Raw genomic sequence first — 25,137 nt, 5'->3', positions numbered from 1 at the left:
TGAGCCACCTCCCCGGTGACTGTGACCGCTGGCTGGTTATTTCACCTCTCTGGCCCCTCATTCCCTTCCCTTGAAATTGTCCAGGAAGGTGGCAGTTTCCTCACTGCTTTCATCTGTCCCCGGGAAACCAGGTGCCTGACTTCCACCTCCAGAAAGTGAGGACAGTGGGAGGGAGCCTGGAAACTGGAAAAGTGACCAAGGAGGAAGCAAACTTCTCAAAGTCAGAAGGACCGTGAAATGGGAGGCCCCGGATGTCCCCCATCTCCCAGCGAAGCACTGCATCCTGGTGGATGCGCCACTGGCTGCACGGTGACCTGCAGGGGGCGGCTGTTGTGGCAAAGGCAGGGGGAACGGAAGAAAACATTTCAGGCCTGCTGGGTGTGGGCCTGCCACCTGGAGGGCCCCAGTTCAACTTCAGGGAGGTCACCGGGCCCATGGGACCACGCGAGACTGTTCCAGGTGTCCCAGCCTCCCTCCCCACCTGCCTCCATGGTATGGCCTGAGTTAGGGGTGTACATGCATTTTGGAAAGTCATCCCTGGGACCGTGAGGGAGGCTTGTCCTGGTAACAACACTATGTCGTCCCCTCTTGGAGGACTGGGTGGAGGGAGATGGTCCTGGGAGAGGGTCTTGCAAAGGGCTTTGACCTCCAGGGAGCTGGTCAGTCTGTTCATACCCCCCACAGTGGGTGTTTTTGGTCCGATGCATTTTCCCCAAACAAGCTTATACAATTAGTTTCTTCTTGTTTCCTAAATTATTTTTGCCACTGCTAATTATTTCACACTCCATATACAAGAGTTATTGGGGTGGGTAATGGGAAGCAAGGGATCACTTCGCGGGAGCATCGCGGGCTCCGAGACATGCAGGCGAGTTTGATTTGTTTTTCTGCTCAGCCGCCTGCCTGAGAAGGAGCGGAGGAGGCTGAGAGAACAGGGGGGCTGCGTGGGAGGCGGCAGGGAGGGCGAGACACAGATGTGGGCTGAGGCTGTGAAAGGCACAACCTGCCCACAGCCCAGGAGGGGACACGTGCCAGCGGGGGGAAGGGGGGGCCAAGGCCACTGCCCTCCTGTCCCAGGACAGCTCAGGGGGGCTGCACAACCCAGAGAACAGCTTTATTCAGTGGTAGCACAGAAGGGATACATGAGGGCCCTGGCACCATCGCATGTGCCACAGCAGGCCTATGTTGATTCCATCCTACGGTTTGGAAAGTGGGGCTCAGAGAGATTAAGGAGCTCACCTGAGATCACACAGCCAGGAAGTGATGGAGCACAGAGGAACCCAGGTGTGTCTGATGCCAAAGTCCACGCTTCTAAGTGTCCTGTTCCCCTGCCTGCTACTGGGCCCTCTTTGTTTCCAAGAATACTCCCTGGGGGTGCTTCCCTAGGAGGAGAGCCTGGCCCCCCAAAACACACTGTGCCTGAGCTCCAACCAGGACAGATGTGCCCATTGCCGTACTCCCCTCGGGGTAGCCCTCCTGATGGGTGTGTCCCTTTCAGCTTGGCTCTGCCGGAGGGAGGTTAGAATTTTACCACAGCCGATCACCCAGGAATGGAAGTGGGGGAGCACCATAGAAAATGTAAGAGCCATTGAAGGGAAGGGTGTGCGGAGCCCAGGGGTCCCTGGGAAGTGATGCGCCGTGCTAACGGAGACAAGTATTAGCTGTTCACTAAGGGCTGCCATGGACCAAGGGTGCGCTTCCTGCAAGCAGGCACTGCTCCGGACCTGGCTCATACCTTCTCACCTAACCCTCAGCAACCCAGCGAGGGAAATGCTGTTAGTCTCGCATTTTGCAGGTGAGGAAACTGAGGGAGGAAGAGATTAAGAAGCCCGCACCAAGTCACACAGACATAAGCCAAGCAGTGTGCCAGCCCCATTCTTACCCATCGCCCTGTACTGCCTCCCTACAAATAAGGCCATAGGTACCAGAGCAGGAAGGGGGCTTGACTCTGGGCATAAACCTACTCTATTCTTGATTTCTCTTTTAAGAGAGAGCCCTTCCCAGTCTCCTCCTCTCTTTGCCCCAGGAAGCCACTCTCTTGGCCCTGAGTCTGGCTGCTTCTCATTGAGAGGAGAGCTGAGCTCTGGCCTTACTCATCCACCCTGGATCAGGTTGGGGACAGGAGAGTCCAGAGTGAGCCCAAAGTAGGGTGCCTAGAACAGCGGCCTCTAGAGAGACAACTGACATTCAAGCAGCACTCAGTCCTTCCTGCTGCTATCTCCCTTGATGCCTGCACCACCCACCCAGGTAACAGAGCTGGGGCATTGTGCCCATTTGATGGATGGAGAAACTGAGTCCCAGAGACATGACGGGACTCACAAGTCTTGGTGGCAGAAATGATGTTAGAGCCCTTTCACCATCTTGGGGCATAGGTCTCAGAAGACAAAGGTCGAGGTATTGGGGAGAGGTGACTTTGAGTTGGGTCCTGGTGTGGATGCCCCTGGGCACACAGCTAAGCACAGGATGCAGAGGGGCTCTGCTAAGGGAGGGAGCAGTGCTGCTGCCGACTGTGCAAGGTTCATGACGCACATTGTGACTGCCACAGGCTCAGAGGGCTTTGCTGGCTGGAGTGCCGGGACCTGGCCAATGGCCAGTGGTCAGAGCACTTGCCGAGCCTGTGCCTTGAGAAATGCAGGGGAACTTCTCCTGCCCTTTGGGTGCAAGTATTCCTGGACTGGAGGCTGAGTGCCCACCCCTGGCTGACCTTCGAGGCAGAGGTGGGCAGAAGCAGGCACTGTCCATAACCATCCCAGGGGAGCCCCAAGGGGGAGAGCCTGACATCTGCCTTTGGACACAGACCCGTGTGTTTAAATCCCAGCCCTGTCTCTCCCTAGGTAGCAAGTGGCCATGACCATCTTGCCTAATCCCGAGGCTCAGGCTTGCTCTCGGCGAAATGGGAGAGAGGGTATCTACCTGGCAGGTGTACAACAGGTGGGACGTGGTGCCATGGGGCCCTGTTCACTCAATGCCCACTCCTTCCTTGGCAACGGATGAGCCGACTCCAAGGAGACAAGGGACAGAGCAGGCCCCGTTGCTGGGTGCCTGGCGTTCAGAATGGAGGGGCTGGTGCTGCCCAGAGAGGTCAGGAGGCGCTGCCTGGCAGAGGTGGGTAGTTTCCCAATTCCTGGCTGATGGCGGGGAATTCGCCAGGCAGAGAGGCGGGAAGAGGCCACCCTCAGGAAGGCCAGACCCAGTGAGCTGGGCGGGGGCCCACAGGGCGAGAAGAAGGCGAGGGAGGGGAAGGAGTGAGTGAAAGCTGGAGAGGTCAGGGGCCGCTGCAGCCTCCAGCAGTGCCCAGCAGGGCAGTGGGGGCCCTGGCCAACCCTGGTACCAGCCTGGTCAGTGGCGTGGCCCCTCCTCCTGGGCCACTGCGCTGTCTTAGGAGACACCCTGTGCCACCTTTCCCCCGAGTGCTGATTACACCCTTTCTGCAAAATAAAGGAGGAAGAAAAGAAGCCAGCTCTGCCCTCCTCCCCCTCTCTCCTCCCTCTCCCTCCTCCCACCCGCCAGGAGCCTTCCCTCCTCCCCAACCCCCTTGTTCTCTGTTGCTAAGTAGATGGTAGGTTTATTTGTGGCTGTCGGTTCCCAGTAGAAAAATTTCGTCTTGGAGAGCCGCCTGGATGGAAATGGCTTCAGCACCGACTTCATGGAGAAGGTCTGTGCAGTAATTAGTGTTCATGAGGGAGGAACTGGACTGGCAGGCTCCCAGGAAAACTACTCCCCAAAAGTTAGCTCGAGTCCAGAGGGCTACATGGAATCCAATTCCAGAGTGTGCCTCACAGTCGCTATATATAGACCCGCAGACGGAAGCAGCCGCTCAGTGGCTTGAGTTCACGGGGAACCGGTTGTGGGAGGCAGAGGCAGCCTGCTGCCCACCGCACCCCGTGCATCTCCTCCCCTCCCTGCCCCAACTTGCCCCAAACAGACACTTGGTGAGAGAGGAAAGGAAAGGAGAGGGGGAGAGAGGAGGAGGGGAAGGGGGAGAAGGTAGGCTAGCCCCATGCTAGCCAGCCCTGGAGTGCATTTCTGAAGAGCATACTGTCTGACTGTAGATGACCAAGCCGTGTTCAGGTCCCCACAGAGCAAGCTCACTTCAACCCTAGGAATGCCCTCCTCTGCTTCTTTCTCCTCCCCACCCCTATCAAGGCCCCAGGGACACTCCTTGCCTCCTTAAGGGCCCCCATCACCCATTCTGTCCCTCATTCCGTTCCAGGCTGGGTGCTGCTGAGGTTCGTTGTCTGGTCTCCTCTCCTCTCCTCCCCTCCCTCCCCAGGCCAGGGCTGAGCAAAGAGCAGGTACTCCTGGACACTAAAGCATGAGGCAGCAGCCTCAGAGCCTGCCGGGGGGAGGGGGACTCGACTGTGGCCCCCACCTCCTGGGCCTTCAGGTTGAAGGCGGAATAAGCAGAAGCAGGACTGAAATCCAGAACTCTGAATCTTCCTTCCCACTTTCATTCCCGGGGATTGGCCAGTGCTGATCTTCTGCTGAGGTTGGGATCTCACAGACAAGGAGGCCAGCGACCCCAGAAGGCCAGCAGCCCTCTCCTGGCTTGTGATCCAAGGTGCAGGTCCCAGCCCATGCCTTTTCACACTTCCGTGCCCTGAGACCCTTGTATCAGGGTCTCCTTCTGTCTGCATACCTATCACTCCCACCTTCTGTTCGCCCAGGTCCTGGACCGGTGCTCTCAGATAGCCTGGCCCTCATAACAACGGGGACCCTGAGGTCAGCCCTGCACTTCCCAGGGGGTGTAAAGCCAGGGGATGAGGGCCACAGCTGCCAGGAGTGAAAATGCCAGAGAGGCAGGCCAGCTGCCACCCTTTTACCCACCCCCTGCCCAGCCTTCCCCTCCTGGGCCTCAGCTCTCCCAGCTGGCCTTCTTGGCCATGGGGTACAGTCAGCTCAGCCAAGACAAAGCGAAGGTCTAAAGGAAATTTCTAGGAAGCTGAGGAAGGGGTAAAACCTGAGGACACAAAGACTGAGACACGGCCAGGTGTGAGAGTCAGACCCATTTTGGAGTGATGAGGGCAGGCCTCAGGTTGGCTCTACCTGGGACATTTCATGAGCCCTGGCCTTGGGTTCCCCCACAAAATCCTGCCTCCACCCCCTCTTTCCCACCCCAAACCCCCGGAAGGGCATTGAGAACAGAGGCTAGAACCTTACAGGCTTCTAGGACATGCGAGCATTTCAGACCTGTGCTTCCCTCTACCCCTCCTCCCCCCTGCCCCCACCCGCCCCAGCCCTGCCCACTGCCCTCCGTCCTTGAAGGCAGGAGCAGGAACACTGGAGGGACTCACTCCACCTGCTCAAGTGACTGTTCTCCCTGTCCCTCGATTTGGTGCAGAGGCTGAGACATCTCCATCTGTTGGCTTAGTCTGCTTCCTCCTCATTTCGTCTGGCCCTCCATGCTGACCACCCAACATCTGCTTGCTCTCTCCTCCCCAGGCGCACTGGGCTCCCAGCCTCTCAGAGACTTGATCTCCCTCAACCCAGCAGGCCAGGCCGTGGACCTGAGCCTGGTTCTCTCACCAATCAGCTTTGTGATCTTGGGATGATCGTGTCACCTTGACCCGCAGACACATCCCTTTCCTCTTCTGTAAAAGAACAGTGTTCACTCCCTGCTCCCTGCCTCCTGCCACTCACCCACTCACTGATGAATATGTGCTGGGACCCACGTTGGGCCAGGACGGTGCTGGAGGCTGGGGACACAGACTCATAGGCAGGGATATCAAACCCATTTCACAAAAAAGGAAACCTAGGTCCAGAGAGACCTGTCAACTTGCTGGCAGCTGTGGTTTACCTGTCAGAGTTTGTCTTCAGTCGGCATTCTAATGCCAAGCCAATGCCCACCCCTCACCTGTGCCTCCTGCCAGCACTAGGCCCTGTGTCAGGAGGAGGGCATACAAGGGCCAGAGCCGATGGGGTGGACCCTGCCATCCTGGAGCTCCCAGGGTCCTCTGGGAAGTCAGGGAGTACCATGGATCAGAGCACTCAATCCACATGCACTCCCTCCCTCCCAGCTGCCGTGGTAGTGCTGCCAGGGGCCTGCCCTGCTATGGGGTGGGGGTGAGACACCCCCAGTTTTCCTTTCCCCATCCCTCCCAGCCCACATCCCCGGTCTTGACAATTCCTCTCACAAAAGAAACAATTGACACAGAGGTGCCTCTTTGGGGAAGCATGAAGCCAGCTCTTTGTCACTCAGCTCATTACTTCCTCCTGTCATTAGCATATCAGGTACACAAGGAAACAAAACACACTTGCCTCCTAGACCTCAATGCAAGCCTCAGTGGCTCCGAGCCCCAGTGAGCTGGCCTGTGCACGGGCAGGAGCACCAACAGGGCCCCTGTCCCTGTGGTAATGGATGGGCGTGGGAATAATCAAGTAAATGAGCTGGTCCCATGCGAGGGAAGCAGACAACAGCAGATAGTGTAAATGCCAGAGCTATTTTTCACACGGTAGGGAACCTTTAGCATCATATCACCACTGCTGCTCCGGACAACGCAGCAATAGTGATCCCCCATTAATTATATGTCAGGCACCCTGCTGGGTGCCCTGGCCCCAGTGTGCAAGTGTCCTTATCCCCACTTCCTGGGGGAAGGAACCCAAGGGTTATGTAAACCTAAACTATCCGGGTGTCCCCACAACAAGGCCACGGCTATAGTCAGAGCCAGAGCGCCCCCCCCCCCCCGGGCCCCCACCTCCCAGGTGGCAGACTTTTCCCAGGACTCCAGATGCAAACAATCAGGCCACAGAGTTAAATGGCTTTTTCAGAGGCACCAGCTGGCTGGTGTCAGAAACCTGGGGGACAGATGTGACCCTCGTTTAGGGGTGGAAAAAACAATATGTCCCGGAGGAGTCAGGGTGGGACTTAAGAGAGAATATGGGGTTCCAGCGCTGAGACAAAAAAGGAAAGAAAGGAGGGAGAGAGAAAGGAAAGAAAGAAGGAAAACGGGGAAGTAATGAAGGGGAAAAGAAAGAAGAGGAGAGGGAGAACAGACAAGGGAGAGAGCCACAGAAAGGTGTTGAGGAAGGTGTCTGGAGGAGCTCTGAAGGGGACGGGAGTGGGCCCGAGCTCACCCTGCAGCCCACACCTCTTCTTGCCTGTGCACGTGGAGAGCCCTTTCCCCAGCACATCCTTCCCTTGAGGCTGCTCTCCCTGGGCAGAGTTGAGAATTCTCCGCCATCAGGTGGCAGAGCCCATGGTTAAGGTCGTGGGTTCTGCAGGCAGCCTGCCCCGATTCACAGCCCAGCTCTGGCCGTAAGACCTTGGGCAAGTGTTTCATCTTGAGTGCCTCAGTTTCCTCACCTTTAAAATGGGCGTGATAATAGTACCATTTTATAGAGTTATTGCATTAAGCGATTCAATACATGTAAAGCAGTCAGAACAAAGTCCACCATCAGTGTTTGCTGTTATCATTTGGGCCATCGGTGAGCCCTGCTCAAACTTCAGCTTGGGAGGTATACTTGTTTCATGCACATCACCTGGCCTTGCCAGCGTGTTTACCTAGGGTTTCCTTTAAAGCAGAGGGCATGTCTTTCATCATCCAGCAAATGGAAGGCTATCAATAAATGGTTATTGAGTGAATGAAGGAAGCATCTTTCACTCCATCCACAGATAACTGTACTCCTTCCGATCCCATTCACACAGTCTGAGTCTTGCGTAATTCCTGAGTTCAGGAATTAATTAGCTCAGTCTTCTCTCTTGGTGGGCTTTGAGGGCACGTGGGTGGGTCTCTGGGAAGAGAAGAAATCAAGCTGAATGCCATGCTCTGTCCCCCTCCCCAAAGGTCACTCTCCTCGTTGGCCAACTGCCTCTCACCCATCTTGGGCGCTCCCCAAGGTCAGCTATAAATGGTGGCTCAGCCCTTCCCAGGATGGGGACCAACTGACTCTAAAAAGCCAGAGCCCCTACCACCCCTACAATGTGAACGATACTCCATGCCTCCGATAGGACTGGGAGAGCTCCAGAGATGAATTCCCAGAGGTGAGCATCTCAAGTCACACTTGCTGACTGCTCCTTTGCCACAGCCCTGGGTTAAATATTGCTAAATGTCTGTGATTGAACCATCTTATTGATGCTGGGCGAAGCCCAATGCCCGGCCAGGAGAGTGGCCTAAGTGCCCAAGATCATGAGAGAAAGACACCCGCCATGAGAGCTGGACCATGGCCTGCCAAGACTGTGTGAGATTGTTTTTCTGCTTTAGAAAAGAAAATCACATTTTCCAAACATTGATCCTGTAATATGGGGCTCTTGGCTATTGGTCTTTTCAAAATAACCTGTCTTGGGTGCTGAGTTTGGAATTTCTTGGTTGGTGTGCTGCTATTTTGTTGCTGTTGTTCTTTAAGTGAATTAGGGCCCGTTAGGAAGGAGCCAGAGAAGAGAGGTGAGATTAATTCACCTCACCGGGCAGATCGTGAGTACCCATGTGCATTCAAAGCGGGGTGCATGCCCTCCCCTCCTGAGTCTGAGCAGCTCAGCCTCTCTTGTGAGGCCCCCATCCTGGGCTTGGTCAGGGATGCTAGAGGGAGGCACAGCCCCATAGGCTGGAGTCTAGTTGGGGAGACATGGTTCCCACCTATAAAAACAACAGAAAACTCTGTTTAACCAAGTGCTCATTTGAATGTTTCGAAGCCTTGAACTGGAAGGACTTTTTGGAAGGAGAATCGGTGAGGCTGGGAAGCCAGGGAGGGCTCCCCAGGGGGGAGGATCTAGAAGAGGACCCAGGAGCAGAGAAGGCATCCTGGTGGCGAGGAGGAGCCCGAGCAAAGGCCTGCAGGTGGCGTGGAAATTAGCTGTGGGAGAGCGTGGTTCAGTGTGACTGAGACACAGACAAAAAGACATTCAGTTCCTTCTCCTGCAGCTGCGATACCCTCTCCTTTCATGAGAGAAAGGAGCCAGAGCCCCACCCTCCTGAGGGTAAAGAGCTATCCCTGTGGCTGTGTCCGGGACAGTTGCTGGCTGGGGGTGGGGGCCCCAGGAGGGATTCCTTCACACCTCCCTCTGCACGGGGAGAGGGATCCCACTGGGGAAAGGACCCCCACCTCAGTTTAGCCAAACCAACCACTGTGGAAAGTCCAACACCGGAATTCCATGCAACTCAGCAAGCATTTATTGAGCTCCCTCAATGGGCACAAGAACTACACACAACCCAGCAAATGCTGGGGTCACTGAGGACTCAGATACCGTACTGAGTCATTCCCATACACTGAGGCGTTCAGCATGTCTGACTGGGGCCCAGCAGCGTGCCAAGGCTCTGCAGCTCCAACCAGACAGGCAAAGAGCAAGAGGCGATTTTTAGGCTGGCTGGGAGATGGGCAAGCCAGAGGGCGGGAGTGGGTTCCCTCCTAGACGCTGAGGTGGCCTCGCTTTCTCAGACACTGCCTGTTGCCTATCTCCCACAGCTCAGCAGCCAGCTAGGCTACACCAAGGGAGCCCCGAGACCCCCTCCCACTGTGGCGTTCCGGGAGCCAGGGGGCCATTCCCCTGGAGTCAGGCCAGCCTTCTCAGCAGGTGCACCCTGGTCTGAGAAAATTCAAAACAGGAAAGTCTAAACTCCCCGACCAGGTTAATTAAGAGGGAGCACAGTTCCGTTTCTCAGCTCTAGCATTTGTCCTGGTGTTCCTGCAAGTAACGAACGCCCCATGCATTTTAAATTCAACCTGATACTCAGAGCCCTCTGCGGAGAAGCCTGACTTTGATTGACATGGGACAGGGTATTGGGGTCGAGGGAGGTCAGGTGCCTGTGGCCCCAGAGACCTGGCGCTGTCTCCACCTGGGTTCTTGTAGGAAGAGAATGAGGTCATCTGCGAGTCCCTGACCCCAAGTACAGGCCATAGGGTATGGAGGAGAACATCTCCGGCCTGGGGCCTCTAGAGGGACTTCAGGATTCAGCCCCAATGCAGCCATTGGGGCCCAAGCATCCACTCCCCCTATCCCCCCACCCCTGGAGTCAGAGGCTGACGACAGGGGTCTGGCCTGCTCTGCGGTGTAAGCTCGGTGAGCTCCTGGGCAGGACAGCACCTGGGCCAGGTAAGGCCTCTACACAAGTGAAGGAGCACTGCTTGCTGTCCTGGGGACCAGCAGGAGCCCTGGCCCGAGGCGGGGGCGGGGGCAGTGGCAGCCCCTTGGCTGCAGAACAAAACCCAGTACAGCTGTCAGCTGGACAGGTTTGACTGCTCTGTGCGCGGGGCCTTAGCAAGGCAGGCACCTTCCCTGCACCAGCCCCCATCCCCTGGCCACAAACCAGGAGCTCTGTGCTGAGAAAGGGGCGAGACTGTCACTATGTCATGTCCACTTTCTGTCCTTTCTCACAGTGCCATGAGAGGTCGAGATGCACAGCAGACAAGGAATTCTCCGGCACCGAGGGTGCAAATGAGGGCCACGGGCAGGGGCAAGCACGTGGCAAAAGCCTGCCTGCTGGTCCTTTCAGCCTCGAGGTGCAGAGCCATTTAGGCGCCTCAGGCCGAACTGTGCCCAGCAGGAAGAGAAAGGCAGGACTGTCCCTGAGGGTTCCCAGTCTAGGTCTGGGGAGATCTGGACCCCCCTGTTCCATGTCCATCTCTGTCTTGTGGCCACAAAGGGCAGGAGGGCTGAGAGATGATGGAGACACATTAGAGTCGGCGAGGGGGGTCCAGTTTCCCATTCCTACACCCCGCTTAACTCTGAGACGCGCTCCCCTGGAGCTTCTGGTTCAAAGGGAGTGAACACAGGAGGGCAGTGCTGAGCTCAAAAGCAGGATGCTGGCCAAGGGTGGGGTTCCAGTACTGGAGGGCCCTGCGGAGATGAGCAGGCCAGCAGCCCTGATTCTTTGGCTGAGGGTCCCATCCATCTCCCCCTCCTGCGCAGCCCCACCATCCCCACGCCTCAGGCCGCCTCCGGGAAGATGGATGGCTCTTGCCCTCACCTGGGCCTGAGCGGTTGGGCCCATATCCCAGACCCTCTCCACAAACCCGATGGCCCTACAGCCAGCCATCTCTTCCCAGCCATTCAGCTCAATGTCACCCAGGCAGGGGTAGAGTGCACTTAGCATCCACTGCACTCAATGACGTCTGTCACGGGGGCGGGGGGGGGGGGGTCCCTGGAGTTAGCAACATCTATAGTGGAATATTTCCACTTGGGCAAACACATGTAAAAGTGAGTGGACAAAGATGTGTACTCTAACTGCCAAATAAGAGGGGCCGTCGCTAAGGCTTAGTCACTCCTAGAAGGACATGAGGGCTCCAAAGGGGGCGGTGTGGGGAAGGCAGCAGGGAAAGGGTGGGGTCCCCATGGAGGTGGAGGAGAAGAAGACACCAGAGCCGGGCTGTGGTGGGTGATCATTGCCCTCTGCACGGAGGGAGAAGAGCAGGGACTGTTGGCATGCCCACAGGGAGCACTCCCGGGAAAAAGGGAGGAGAGGGCGAGTAAGGGCCAGGTGAGCAGGACTAGGGGGACTGGAACGGCCAGGACGGATCCTGGGAAGGTGCCACGAAGATCACCCAGCGTCTGGGCACTGGGGAAGGGGCAGAAACAGGGGCAGGCCCCAGGGTTGCTTTCTCTGCCTATTTCAAAGGCCCATTCTCAAGGAGCTCCCAGGTTAGAAGTGGAGACCAGGTTCACCCTGGGGGCAGACCACGGGCAGCGGACAAGGGCATGGCCACAAGAATCCACAGAAAGAGGGACCAAAATGGCTGGGGCTTCACTGAGCAGGACCCAGGAGGTGGGTCTAAAGCAGCGCAGACCCAGGCAGGGCAGCGCTGCGGAGGCATTCCCAGAGGAGGAGCCCTGTGAAGAAGTCTGCAGCTGCATCTCTCACGCGCGTGGGGAAGGGACATCTGCTGCGAGGCACGGTGAGGCTGTCCTTGCCCACCCAGACCATGGGGGACAGAGGCTGGAGGCGGGGACAGACGTGGCCTTAGAGCACCAGTAATCCTCTTTCCAGGGAGGCTGGCGGAGTTCCCTCTGGCCCACCTCTCTCCCTGCATGCTGCCCCCTCCCCAGATTCTGCCTCAGTTTCCCTGTAGCGGCCCAACTCTGTGTTTCATGTGATTCTCGGGTGCAGCCTGGGGTGAGAACCACTCAGGAAAGATGCTCTGAGGGGCAATTTCAGGATCATGACAGGTCAAAGGTTGGAGATTTGAACCTTCCTGGACTCCCTGAGGATATCACCCTGAACAGGGACCTGTGGGTCTGGCTGGTGGGTGGGTTTCCTGCTCCCTTTCCTCCTGCTCCCACTCCCACACACCAGCTTCCCCCCACTTCCTAGGGCCAGAAAAGTGACTGGCCTGAAGGATCTGATGTTTTATTAAAGTCCAGATCTCTGCATTCTCGAGCCACCTTCCCCTGGCTAATTCTGTAATTCAATTAGTAGGAAGCCAAGGCCTGGCTGGGGCGGGAGGAGGGAGCGTGTGGGGAGCCTTCCCCTCCGCGATGATTACACCCCAGGCTTCAGCCCTGTTCAGAGTTGGGCAGGAAATTGTACTTCCTTCGCTTCACGATGACAAGGGCCTTTTATACCGGCACACGGGGCTTTGTAAATTACTGCCATCTCCGTGCAATTAATTCTGCTGCTGCGCTGTGTTCTTCCCCACGTGGGAGAGGGCGCCCGCCCACCTTCTCAGGAATCAGCAGCGCCCCTTGCCCCAGCTTCCGTAGGCTGCCCTGCTGGAGAAGGGTGCCTGCCACCGCCTACACCCTAGCCTGGCAACAACCACTGTCAACCTCTCCTGGCCACACCCTCCTCCCCCTTCCCCCCCTTCTCTGCACCCAGAGCTTCCTGCTCTCTCTCCAGCACCCCAATTGGTGGGTCTCCTTCCCCAGCCCCACTGCTCTCTTGGTCGCCCTGATCTCAGACACCTGAGCAGGATGATCAGCCCTCCATTCTGAAGGCACTGTCTCTGCTCTCAGGGAATTGACAGTCTGTTCAGAGACTCAAGACATGAAACTGATAAAAAGAAGGGACAAGTAAATAAGAACGGTGAGTGGGAAGAGGTTAAATGGCAGCGTAGGGAGTGTGAGTGCAGGCCAGTGTCAGTGCACGCAGACCCGAGAGCGGCGGAGGGAAGGCAGGCCTCTGTGGGTCACATGGGTGGGCGTGGGAGTCGGCCTTCAGCAGGGAGCCCCAGGGACCAGCTGCAGATGATAGCACTATCTCTCGAAGTCTGACATCGCTCAGCCCCCAATCCCACCCCCGGCAATTTTCAAAGTCCATTCCTGCCCTGCCAGGCTGTTCTATTCTGTTCAAGTCCATGGTTCAGGAGGGTTGAGATAAAACACGCGGACTCTGAATCAGACAGGGGGACGGAAGAGGAGGGAGACCAGGGCCAGGTCACACCTCACCCGGACATTCCCGGGTAGTTTCCGAGGCTTCTCCCCTCAGATCCTGCCAGCAGTGTCATACAGCTGGTCAGCCGAGAAGAATAGGAGGGAGGGCAGCGATGGGGAGGCTCTGGGTGCCATCATGGATTCCATCCCCGCAACATCAACTACTGGATCTTCAGGCCACAGGACCAACATGAAGGCTGTCTGTAGCTTGCAGGGCAGAGAGAGCTGCTTCAAGTCCCAGAGCTGTAGGAAGCTGTGAGGCAAGAGGATCGCAGGACCTACCATGATCATGAGGAATTTGCCAGGAAGCTGATACCCAGTGATCTCTGTCTGTTCAAAATAGACTATGAGTCCTACCTCCTGCCTGGCTCCCCCATTTTCACTCACCTGCTTTTTATTCCATCCTCCTCTTTCAGCAAAGATTTTTTAAATCTTTAATTATGCAAGTGATACATGAATATATTCTACATCCAAAGGTGTCAATCAAAACAAAAAATAGTTAAACTCACGGGAGACACCCCCCAGCCCCCACATCCCTGTCCTCAGCTTGGCGTGACCCTTCCGGACTCGCTGTAGGGCAGACACAGAGCTGAGTGCATACAGATCTCCTGGAATATGCCTCCACTGTATGCACATGTCGTATGTGACTTGACAGTCTGCCTTCTCCTCTGACAATGCTTCTTTCCGTGCTGGTACATGTGGGGCCATTTCGTCTTTCAGATTGCTCGAACAGAAGAGCATCCCTGCACTGAGGGAGCTTCAGGTGGTTTTCAATCGTTGCTCTTCCAAACAGCCACCACGGACCCTTGCTCTCTCCTCTGTGGGCACGAGTACACGTATGCTTGCAGGTTCAGGCCTTGGAAGGGAACTGCGGGGCCTGAAGGAGGGAGAGATTTCTGTCCCGCTAACCCCGTCCCCAGAAAGGGTGCTTCCTTCTCAGACCTCCTAGGGACTCCGGGTTCACAGCCTGGCGCTGGCCTTCTCTTCCCCATGGTAGTGTGTGGAGGTGCAGCCGCTCCCGGAGAGAATCCATCTCCCAGCCAGACTGTGAGTTCCCAAGGGGCCTCGCTGGGTGTGTCTCTGGGGACACCTCAGCGCATCCACAGGGGAGTGAGTCTGACAGATGTCATGACTGCTGAGCTGTGGCCCCTGCCCCACCCTCACAGCTCCAAGCCCCTCCTCAGCTGCTGTGAGGGGAAGTCAAAACTAGTAGTTCTGTTCCTAGCTGGTTTGGCTCAGTGGCTAGAGCATCAGCCCTCAGACAGAAGGGTGCCAGGTTTGATGTCCCAGGTTAAGAGCATGTACCTCGCTTGCAGGCTCAATCCCCGGCCCCAGGTCAGGGTGCATGCAGGAGGCAACCAACCTATGTGTCTTTCTCATATCAATGTTGCTCTCTCTGTCTCTCCCCCTTCCTTCCACTCTCTCTAAAAATCAACGGGAAAATATCCTCGGGTAAGGATTAACACAAAAGTAATAACAAACAAAGAAAAACACAAGTTTTTCTGTGTGGGGTTCTGTGTGTACTACCTGGGCACCCACTCTCTCTTGGCCACCCTGAGCCCCCACCTCGGCCTTCACCGCAGGCCTGCCAAGCTCTAAAACACCCAGTGATGGCAAACTCTCCTCACAAAGCCATCCCTCCCCACCAAGCTGCCATCCCCCAGGCTCTGCCTTCAGCAAGGGAGCAGACGTGGTACCTCCAAGCACAGGGAGTCACTGGTTAGTCACTGCTTATCTGAATCTGCCTTTTTATTTATTTATTTATTTATTTTTAATTTATTCTTTATTAATTAAAGTATTACATATGTCTCCTTTTTCCCCCATTGACCTCTCCCTGACCACTCCCACTCCCCAGCACATAGCCTCATCCCCCTACTCTCTGAGTTCATCCGTTATGCTTAAATGCACGCATACAAGTCCTTTAGTTGATCTCTTAACGCGCATTCCCCCCCCCCGCCCCCCGCCACACACACACACACACACACCCCTTCCCTCTGAGGTTCAACGGTCTGTTCGATGCTTCTCTGTCTCTGGATCTATTTTTGTTCATCAGTTTATGTTGTTCATTAGATTCCACAAATGAGTGAGATCATGTGACATTTATCTTTCTCTGACTGGCTTATTTCTCTTAGCATAATGCTCTCCAGTCCCATCCATGCTGTTGCAAATGGTAAGAGTTCCTTCTTTTTTACAGCAGCATAGTATTCCATTGTGTAGATGTACTACAGTTTTTTAATCCACTCATCTGCTGATGGGCACTTAGGCTGTTTCCAAATCTTAGCTATGGTAAATTGTGCTGCAATGAACATAGGGGTGCATATATCCTTTCTGATTCGTGTTTCTTATTTCTTGGAATATATTCCTAGAAGTGGGATTACTGGGTCAAATGGGAGTTCGTTTTTAATATTTTGAGGAAACTCCATACTGTCTTCCAAAGTGGCTGCACCACTCTGCATTCCCACCAGCAGTGTAGGAGGGTTCCTTTTTCTCCGCATCCTCGCCAGCACTTGTCGTTTGTTGATTTATTGATTTATTGATGATAGCCATTCAAATCTGCCTTTTTAAAGAGCCCTAGTGAGACAACTCATCTCCCGGGTAGACTGTCAGAAGCAACATCTGACTGCTGCAGAGATGGACAGAGAAGGCCAGGGTGGGTTGCCCCGGTGGCCTCTGTGTTAAGCTGGTCTCTCTGGGCTGGCTAGTCGCTGCTTATCCGAATCTGCCTTTTTATTTATTAGGGATGTTGCCTCAGACCTCCCGCTGCACGAGAGTAAATATGTGTTTACACCACACTCTGTAATTACAGAGATCGGCAGAGTTTGTTAATACTCATGAGTTAGTACAGTGGTCAGCAAACTGCGGCTCTTTGGCCCCTTGAGTGTGGCTCTTCCACAAAATACCACGTGCGGGCGCGCACGTACAGTGCGATTGAAACTTCGTGGCCCGTGCGCAGAAGTCTGTTTTCGGCTCTCAAAAGAAATTTCAATCGTTGTACTGTTGATATTTGGCTCTGTTGACTCATGAGTTTGCCGACCACTGGGCTAGTACATCTGCCCACAAGCCACGAGGGGAATGACTATCCCCATTTATAGACCAGGAAACGGGGGTTCAAAGAGAGGAATCCGTGAGTGGCGCCTGATTGGTGGGACTCCACCTGGCACAGCTTCCTGTCTGGAACTGCGCATCACCCTGACCAGGGGACCACCACCTCGAGGAGGGATCGGGGAGTGACAGTACCTGCACTGCAGGCACCAGGAGAATGGGCTGAGGAAGCCTTGGGGAAAAGAGCCCTCCTGGCCGGGGCCACCTGTCAACTCTCACAGGCGACCTCTGTCCCCTGCCACGAGGGAGGTCCAGTGTGCCTCAGTGTCCTCGGAGCCTTGGTCAGCTCCCAGCAGCCTCAGAGCACCACTTCTGTGTCCCCCCAGTCCCCGTGGTTGGTCCCCTCCAAAGCAGCCAAGGTGTTGGAGATTCAATGCTCTCAACAAATATGCACCGAGTTCCTGCCCCTGTTCTGGGCACTGAGAATGAAACAGGAATAGAACCCATTTGAGCGTGGGGAGACTGCTAATCAAGGAGCAATATACACTATTAATATGTCACTAAAGGAGCACTAAAGAGAAGAGTAACCACGACGAGGGATCAGAGAGTGAGCGTGTGTGGGGGCAGGTAACCATGTTCAATGAGGTGGTCAGGAGAGGCCTTTCTGTGGAGGTCACATTTGAGCAGAAGCCTGAGGGGACTGAAGGAGCAAGGCATGCAGATGGTGGGGTGGGGGTCATTCTGGGGAGAGGGCACAACCCGTGCAAAGGTCCTGGGACAGAGTGTGCTTGGCAGGGCTGAGAAATAGGAAAGAGGCCAGGAGGTGAGCAAGTGGGAAAATGGAAGGAGGTGAGGTCAAGGAGTAGAAATGTCAGGGGAGGTTGCCCGGGGTCTGAGGGTCCCTTAAAGATTCTGGTACAAAATGCAGCTGTGAGTTCTCTCCAAAACACTGTGGCAGAAATTCCTGGAAGCTAGATAAGACAAAAGCAACAGATTATTATCTTTTTATCTAGAATTCCTCCCTTGTTATCCTAGGCCATGGAAACAATATGGTCACTTTCTCCCTCTCCTCCTCCCTCCTTCTCTCCCTCCTCTTCCCTCCTTCTCTTCTTTCTCTTCCTCCTTCTCCTCCCTCCTCCTCCCTCTCCAAACCTGCCCCTGACCTTGTCCTGAGCTGGCTTGCCTGCACATAGCTAGACAGTGGCGGCCTCCTCCTTGCAGGCAGGTGCAGGCGGAGGACAAAGCAAGAGAGGGGACAGGAGGAAAGAGACTCCAGAGAGGCAGGCGGCAGCACGAGGGACGACGTCACGGGGGCCTCTGACCGCTATTCATTTCAGCCCCCTTGTGTCTCCATCAATAATCATCTGCCATGACCAGGAGGGAGAATCGGGGAGGCTGAGGAGGAGGGTGGCCTGGGGTCTGGATGGGGAGGGATGAGGTGGAGTGGCGGGGGGGGGGGGGGGGGGGGGGGAGGGCTCCTTGGCACTGAGCTCCTCCCAGCCTGGGGCAGGAGTTGGAGGAAGGGCAGAAAGCCCATGGGGACCCAGAGAGTTCTGCTTTCCAGATTTCTCTCCCTGCTTCCTTCTTTCCATTTCTCTGTCCCCCTCACACATATATTCCCTTCCAAAATCCTCTCAGGAGCCAGGAAAGGAAGGGAGGCAGGACTAGTTTCTACATTGGAAGAGGAGGAAAGGGGTTTCAGTGGATGGTGGAGGGTTCAGGAACTGGGGGGACATTGGGAGCACTCTGCATCTGGGAAAATAAGAGGCCAGAGCAAACCTGATGACAAGGGCTGGCGTTGGCACCAGATTGGCACCACCAGCCTACAGGCTTCATGAGAAGAGGGGGCCACCAGGCCTGCCTGGCACAGAATCTGACTCACAATGGGACTCAGGAAACAGCTGATAAATGGCCACAAGAATGACCAAATGGTCAGCTGTGGACAGTTAAGGAAGGAGGTTGGCTTGAGATGGACTAAACCAGTCAAGGAGGGCTGCCTGGAGGAAGTGGGCCTTGATCAGATTCTTGAAAGATGGATGGGATTGGGAGAGGTCAAAATGAGGAGAGAGGCATACCAAGTGAGGCGACTGTGAGAGCAAAGAAAAAAAAGGGGGGGGGGGGGAGATAAGAGAATGAGAGAGTGAAAAGAAAAGTGAAACGAGGGAAGTGGCCAGCCTACAGGGTGCCTGCTCTGGGGCCATGGCTGGCATTGGAAAGTCTGAGGCCACTGTTCCCCAGGTCAGCCTGCTGTTGGTCAAAATTGGCTTTTTTGCTTTCCCTGTGGTTCTGAGCCTGGCAGGCCTCCCAAGTCACACTCGGCCAGGTCTGGGGGCAGAGGAAGAGGCCCCTGGCACTGGGCAGTCTGAGGGAACTTTCAGAAAAGCTCTCCCATCAGCAAGCATTCTCTTTGCCTTGTCACTGTGCCTGAGAGGCCGGCATTAAAAAGTCACCCCTTGAGTCAGGAACAGTGCTCTTAAAATCCGGATTTCCTGCTGAGGCACTGTCAGAATGCCTCAAGGGAAAACGAGGCCGAACCTTGGAGACCAATGGGCCAAACCTCTCTGTTCACACGGAGGAGACCGAGGCAGGCGGGGAGCTGTGATTTGCAGGGGTCACCCAGGGAATTAGAGGCAGAGCAAGGGGCAGCCTCACGCCCAGCCTTGCCCATCGGTGGACTGAGTACGCCCAACACTGGGGCGGGTGTGAAGATATCACTGCACAGTGGGCTAGGGCAGGGGGCACGTGGGCAGCCCCACTCACTTTATTCGGACAGCCGGGCCTGGGTCCTCCTTGCTGATGGAGCCTTTATTTGGAAGGCCAAGGGGGTCCCCTCCATCATCCTCGATGAAGCAGCCAGCAGCACTCCTGAGGGGGGCCACCACAGGATTGCATGGTCCAGTGTGGCCTGGGGTGCTGGGGCCAGGGGTGAAAGCTGCCCTTGGGAGGTATTGGGGCTGGAGCTGAAACAGACAGAACAGCGCCCAGAGGAACGGATGAAGGGAGGGAGGCAGAGAGGTCTGACGGGAGAGGGCAGAGGCCCCTGAGGTACCAGGGAATGGGGATGGGAAGAGACTATCGGGGAGAGGGGGCGTGGAGGGGGAAGAGGCAGGGTGGGGAGATTTTGCCGAGGGAGGGAAACAGAACAGTAACCACGCGAGGGACGAGAGGCAGGCAGACAGGCACACGGAGAGGCAGGAAGGCTTGAGTGGAGTGCACAGGAGAGAAAGCGAGCGAGGTGGGGAGAAGGACCCAGCGCAGGGAGGGGCTGAGACGGAGGGCGGCGGGCGGGCGGGCGCGGCGGCGGCGGCCCGGCGCCCACTGACCCTCTCGCCGCTTGCTTCCCTCCCAGGCTGCGCCTTCCTCACCTACTGCGAGCGTGAGTCAGCGCTGAAGGCCCAGAGCGCGCTGCACGAGCAGAAGACCCTGCCCGGGGTAAGTGGCGTCCGCGAGCGCGAGCGACGGGCGCGCCGACAGGGGGCGACTTCGGGAGGCCGGGCCGCGCCGTGGCCGGCCGGCGGGGGGGATCGCGGTCCGGGCGAGCGCGCCGTCTGCCGCCGCTCCATCCCGAGCTCGCACCGCCCCTCGCCCCTAGAGCAGCGAGGCGACCCGGCCAGGTGGCCCCCCGCACTCCGCCGTCCAGGCCCCTCGGAATAATCCCGGGGAGGGGCGCCCTTTGCTGCCGCCACAAATCTCGGGCGGGGCTCCTCCCCTGCTGAGCGGGTCTTCTCCCCCCCCCCCCCCCCCCCGCCCCCCCCCCGCAGGCAGCCCGAGGCAGGCACGCCCGCCGGGTGTCTGGCTCCCCGGAGCCAGGAGTAGCCTCCAGCCCGTCCCGCGGGGGCCCCCCGGTGCAGGTGCCGCCTGAGCACCAGCCAATCTACGTCGGATGCGGGCTGTACCCAGGGTGGGGTTCGGGGCGAGAGGGGAGGGGGCGCCTCCCCATCCAGGCTTGGCGCCGGAGTGAGATCACTGTGTTTATGGAAGGAGCCAGCCCTGGTCTTTGATAAACTATCGCGCCTCAGCCCTGGTTTATTCCTCCTGTGCGGCGGGGGGAGAAGAGAATTATTTATGTCCCCCGTAACTGGGTGTGATACCAGCCGTGGCTATTATCGAGGCTAGTTCATCACCATAAAATAAGCGTTTCTCAGGTCAGGGGTCTGCGTGGTGTCTCCTGTGGGTTCAGACAGATGGGGGGAGGGGGATTCGGGAGCTGAGATATACAGCTCACGGAGTATGCAAAGATACATGGAAAGATGGGAGTGTCTGTGGGCATCATTTGAAGAATTTATAAATATACCGGGTTCAAGCTGTATTATACGAGATGGGCACTGCGGGGAAGCACGTGTGTTCTATATGTGTGCTCACTAATGTTTACATATGCATGTTTACAATCTTACCCAGCCAGCAGTATGTAAACACACGTTTCCATTCCTGCCCCACAGCAGGAAAGGTTAACCAGGGAGACGGAGAGAAAAGCGACCCCCGGTGGGGGCAGCCTTTCCTTTGTATCAGAGCTCCTGCTTTCCCCGGTGAGGGGTGGGGAGGGCCTTCCTTCCATTAAGACAGCCTTTGGATTGTATTTTTGTACTTGTGATTGCAAAGCTCAGGGCTGAATCATCTTAATAACATACCCCCGGATGCAAATGTATGGAAATCGTGCACCACACGGGTTTTTATGTGGAGCCCAGCTCTGGCACGGTGGCCGTTCCCCAGTTGGTTTTTAGTGGCGCGGCTACATGCACATATATTATAGTAATTACTTTCTGGGTGCCCTCTGTAAGATGGCAGAAATAAGCGCCACATCGCCCCATGTTATGTGTGAGGCACAAAGCCACGGTGTAAGATAATCAAAGGCTTCTGAGAAAGGTTTGTGCTGATTAATAAACTGCTCGTGGTACTTTGTTTTGGGGGGAGATGGTGATAGATATTTTAGAGTCACCCAAATGAAATAGAAAATACCACATTGTTCGGGAGGCCCTTCATCAGCTTGAGAGAGATTGCTGGGGAGTTTCGTGATGGCTAAAAGCCTGGTTGATGGGGAAACAGAAAGAGAAAGTGGGAGGGGGAGGTTTAGGATTTTTGAAGAGGGAGAGGCCCCAGGACTGGGGGAATTTCAGTAGCAAATGTGGATTGTTCTGGATCTAGCATTAACTTGTAGTTGTTTATTTTACATATAAGAGAATAGCTAAATGATGGAGTGTATTAGTTCTTTAATAATTTATAGAAATACTTTGATGTTGCAGTAATTACATTAAAGGTCACATATCAAAGGTAATTTGGTTGAGCAGCTGTGATGGTTTCTCAGAAGCAATCAATACCACTGTCCGTGGTGCTGATTTCACTAAGGGGCCTGCCAGATTAAAGAAGGCTTATTACCAGGCAGAAAGGCCCAGGGGAAATCAGGAGCACATTGGAGCGACGCGCCGGCCCCCCTTCCACCGATAATTAACACTGTTCCCCATAATCTGTGCTAATCCTTCATACTGGGAGATCCAGTGGCATTTTTCTGAAATCACAAAGACGAGTTGGGCAAGTTTTGAAGAAAAAAATGTGAATGTATTTGGGGAGGTGGGAGAGCTGAGGAGAGAGTCCAACAGCAGAGCTAAAACAGAGCCTAGAGTCCCCTTGAGGTGCCTGGAATGCTGTCCTTTCTTCAAAGGCCTCACAGGGAGACTCGTGGCATCAAAAACCTCGTCACAATTCTCAGGGCTGGCACAGCCCACAGGGGGAGAGGCGGGGAGGAAAGACAGGATTGCAGCTCGAATGTCCCAGGGCACAGAGTCCCTATACAAACTTACATGGAGGCAAATGAAAATAAAATGATCAAAAAAATTATACTTTAAGGTGGAGCCATTTGGATTCCAGAAAGCAGAGCTGGTGTTATTCTTGTTGGTTGGTTCTCTCCTTTGAGATCAGAGAATGTGTGCCACTAGCAAATGCAGGGACAGGACCAAGCAAAATACCCTCCCCCCAAGAAATAATGGGTGTTCCTGTCAGCTGGGGCTGGGGCAGAAAGAGACCTCTTCTGGTCTGGGGTGACCACAGTAGGTGCCCCAGTGAGCTCACTCTATGTCTGACTGAGGAGAAAGAAATGGAAAAAAAGAACCTGGAAAACTGGTAACCTCAGCAATTTAGGCACTTTTCCAGACTTCAAAATCCATTAAAGTCAATCCATTAAAACCAGCCCTCCACTTTCTCACTGAGAAGACAAGGAGGGGAGAAGATAGTGCAGGCAGCCCATTCTGTTTCTTTCCCAGCACGTTACAGAGCTAGCATCCTGTTGGCAGCAGGGAAAACAACCCCATTGTTGTCATGTACAGACACACAACCACAACCAAAACAATAGCAAGACAGAACTAGAGGCATCCCTCACACGCGTTCTTATTTGGGGTCGGAGAGGAGCTGACGTTTCTCTTGGGATAAGTGGGAGCTCAGGAACCAGACCACAGTGTCTGTTCTTACAATTCAAAGGTCAGTATACCTGATGTCATTATTCAGAACCAGCCTAACCAAAGGATGGCTGATGGAGCCATCCCTGGGCCAGTGTCACAAATGGATTCTCACTTTTTGAGTTGCCATGACTTCAGGAGAATAAAATTACTAAACCACAGACCCTCATCAGACTCCTTTTGCTCAGTGTTTTCTGTCAGCATCTAGGCTGATTCCACTCTCCGTCTTTCTCTCTCCCTCACACTCTCAATCTCACTTTCCTGGCCCCCTGCCTCTCTCCAGCCCACTCTCTTCTATTTTCCCAATGTTTGTTCCACTATTTATGGGGCACAGTCAACATGGGGCAGTTTCTCAATCCATCAAGTATTTTCTCAGTGTGTGCTTGGAGACCTGACAGGCACGGAGATTAGAAAAATGTAACCCCACTCATCTTAGAGATATCCAAGTTGCAGGCAGAAGCCACACACATATGTGCACACTCACGCGCGCACACACACACACAGAGAGAGAGAGAGAGAGAGAGAGAGAGAGAGAGAGAGAGAGAGATGTCATCAGTGATTGTGGACAATTGCTCAATAATAATAATACATATTTATTAAGCACTTACTATCTGACAGGCATGATGCAAGCATGTTATCTCCATTATCTCATTTTCTCATGATTATCCCCCGTACATGAGGATGCCCAGGGTTAGAGACGTTCAACAATATGCCCAAGATCACACAATTAATAGGTTGCCAAGCCAGACCCAATCCTAGATCCACTATGAAAGCCCAGGATAGCCACTTCTCTTTTCTAGGGCCACAGTTGCTTTAGAGAGGACACAGATGACTATCGGGTGCAGGAGTTTCCCAAAGGTTTTGTTCAGGATGTTGGCAAGGTAGACATAGAGAGTTGGGAGGAAGATGGGTATGTTAGGGGGGAACACTGTTCTGAGAACCAGCCTAGACACAAGGCACACATGACAGGTCAAGCTGTGAGCTGGGCAGATGTCCATTGAGAGCTCCCTGGGGCTGAGCATGCACAGGAAGCCTTTTGGAAGAATTCTGTTCCTTAAAATAGGTCCCTGCTGCTTAGTCCCAGCTCCCCCAGCCTCTGGGACTTTGCAGGGAATTTCTTCCAGGAAGAGCTCATCTGTTTCCAAAGTTAGGAGTGTATGGCCTCACGGGAAAAACTCTGATGAGAGAAAAGCAGGGGACATGGCCAGCCGTGGCCGGCACTCTGTTCCTCTGGCAGCAAAGGGCTCCTCACCAAGGCTGCTGGGGGAGGAGCTGGGTCCAGTTAGCAGGAGGCCTGGAAGCAGAGCCAAGAGGGAGCTGGCAGAGGAGGGAGGAGAGGGAGCCGGCAGGGGGAGGGGGTAGGGAGAGTGGGAGCTGGATCTGCTTGGTAAACATTAAAGTTCCAATTCACTAGCTAAAGATTGGCTTCTGTGCCCTCACTCTGGCAACGTGAGAATACAAAGCAAACCTGCACGCTCCTCTGGGCCATCTCCCATCCCCACCCCTGGCTCAGCCCAGCAGACATGCAGCATCGCTGCCATCACACCTCCTGACTCATGTCGCTCCAACTCAGGGTGGGTCATTTCCATGGAAATTCAATGTGACCTTCTTTGAGTTTACCAGGAAAGATGTTAAAATGGAAAATATATAGATATTTAAAGTTCAGTTGAATTTCTGGCATCATTGTGTCAGGACGGTCTCCTGTCTTTTGCCCTCTTCCTCTCACTTTCATTTTCCTGAGTCCCATTTTGTCTTCCTTTCTTCATCTCTTTTTCTCTTTTTTCTTTATGCTTCTTTTTCCTCCCTTCTCATCATTTTTTCTTCTGCTTTTCCCCTCTCCTTTTTATCTTTTCTTCTTTTCTCCTTTTCATTTGCCTTCCCTGTCTCCTCTCTTCCTCCTTCCCTCCTACCCTCCCTCTCTCTTCTTCTGCCCACTCCACCTCTAATTGGGACCCCACAGGGACTCTAGGGGGACCCCTACCAGCTATCCCGGGGCTTCCCTGATGAAGCCCATCTCTTTCCTGACAGCCCTGCCACGGAAGGATCCATCTAATTTTATGTACAACTTGTAAAGATGAATGATAAGTAGAAAGGATGCAGGCAAGAACAAGATGAATAAATTATAAAGGGCAAATGATGACAAGACAGGGGTCCCCAGAGACAGTGATATGATAACAGAAACTAAAGACGAATTTATGATGGATGTAGTTAGCATGTACGGAAGCTGTTAATTCTTCGGGATAGTTTTACAACTTCTAGTGATTGGCACAATCAAAGTGTTTTATTTGAGGGATGTGATGTATTTCCACTCATCTGTCCTGTAGGCACAGAGTTTTTGATTCTGTGTGATGA

At 54.7% G+C, this 25,137-nt stretch overlaps 1 protein-coding gene across 14 annotated transcripts in view; it reads left to right on the top strand.

Annotated features, from left to right (window-relative positions):
* The window catches only part of CELF4 (CUGBP Elav-like family member 4), a 274,050-nt gene that overhangs the window by 56,205 nt on the left and 192,708 nt on the right, over positions 1–25,137 (top strand). For all 14 annotated transcript variants that reach the window (XM_054723937.1, XM_028136183.2, XM_028136182.2 and 11 more), the window contains exon 2: positions 19,689–19,771. In XM_054723937.1, the coding sequence (XP_054579912.1) occupies positions 19,689–19,771 (83 nt within the window). The remainder of the gene's footprint in view (positions 1–19,688; positions 19,772–25,137) is intronic.

Source organism: Eptesicus fuscus, chromosome 12 (assembly GCF_027574615.1).
Source record: "Eptesicus fuscus isolate TK198812 chromosome 12, DD_ASM_mEF_20220401, whole genome shotgun sequence".
Taxonomy (NCBI): domain Eukaryota; kingdom Metazoa; phylum Chordata; class Mammalia; order Chiroptera; family Vespertilionidae; genus Eptesicus; species Eptesicus fuscus.
This window is presented reverse-complemented; position numbering and strand designations above follow the sequence as displayed.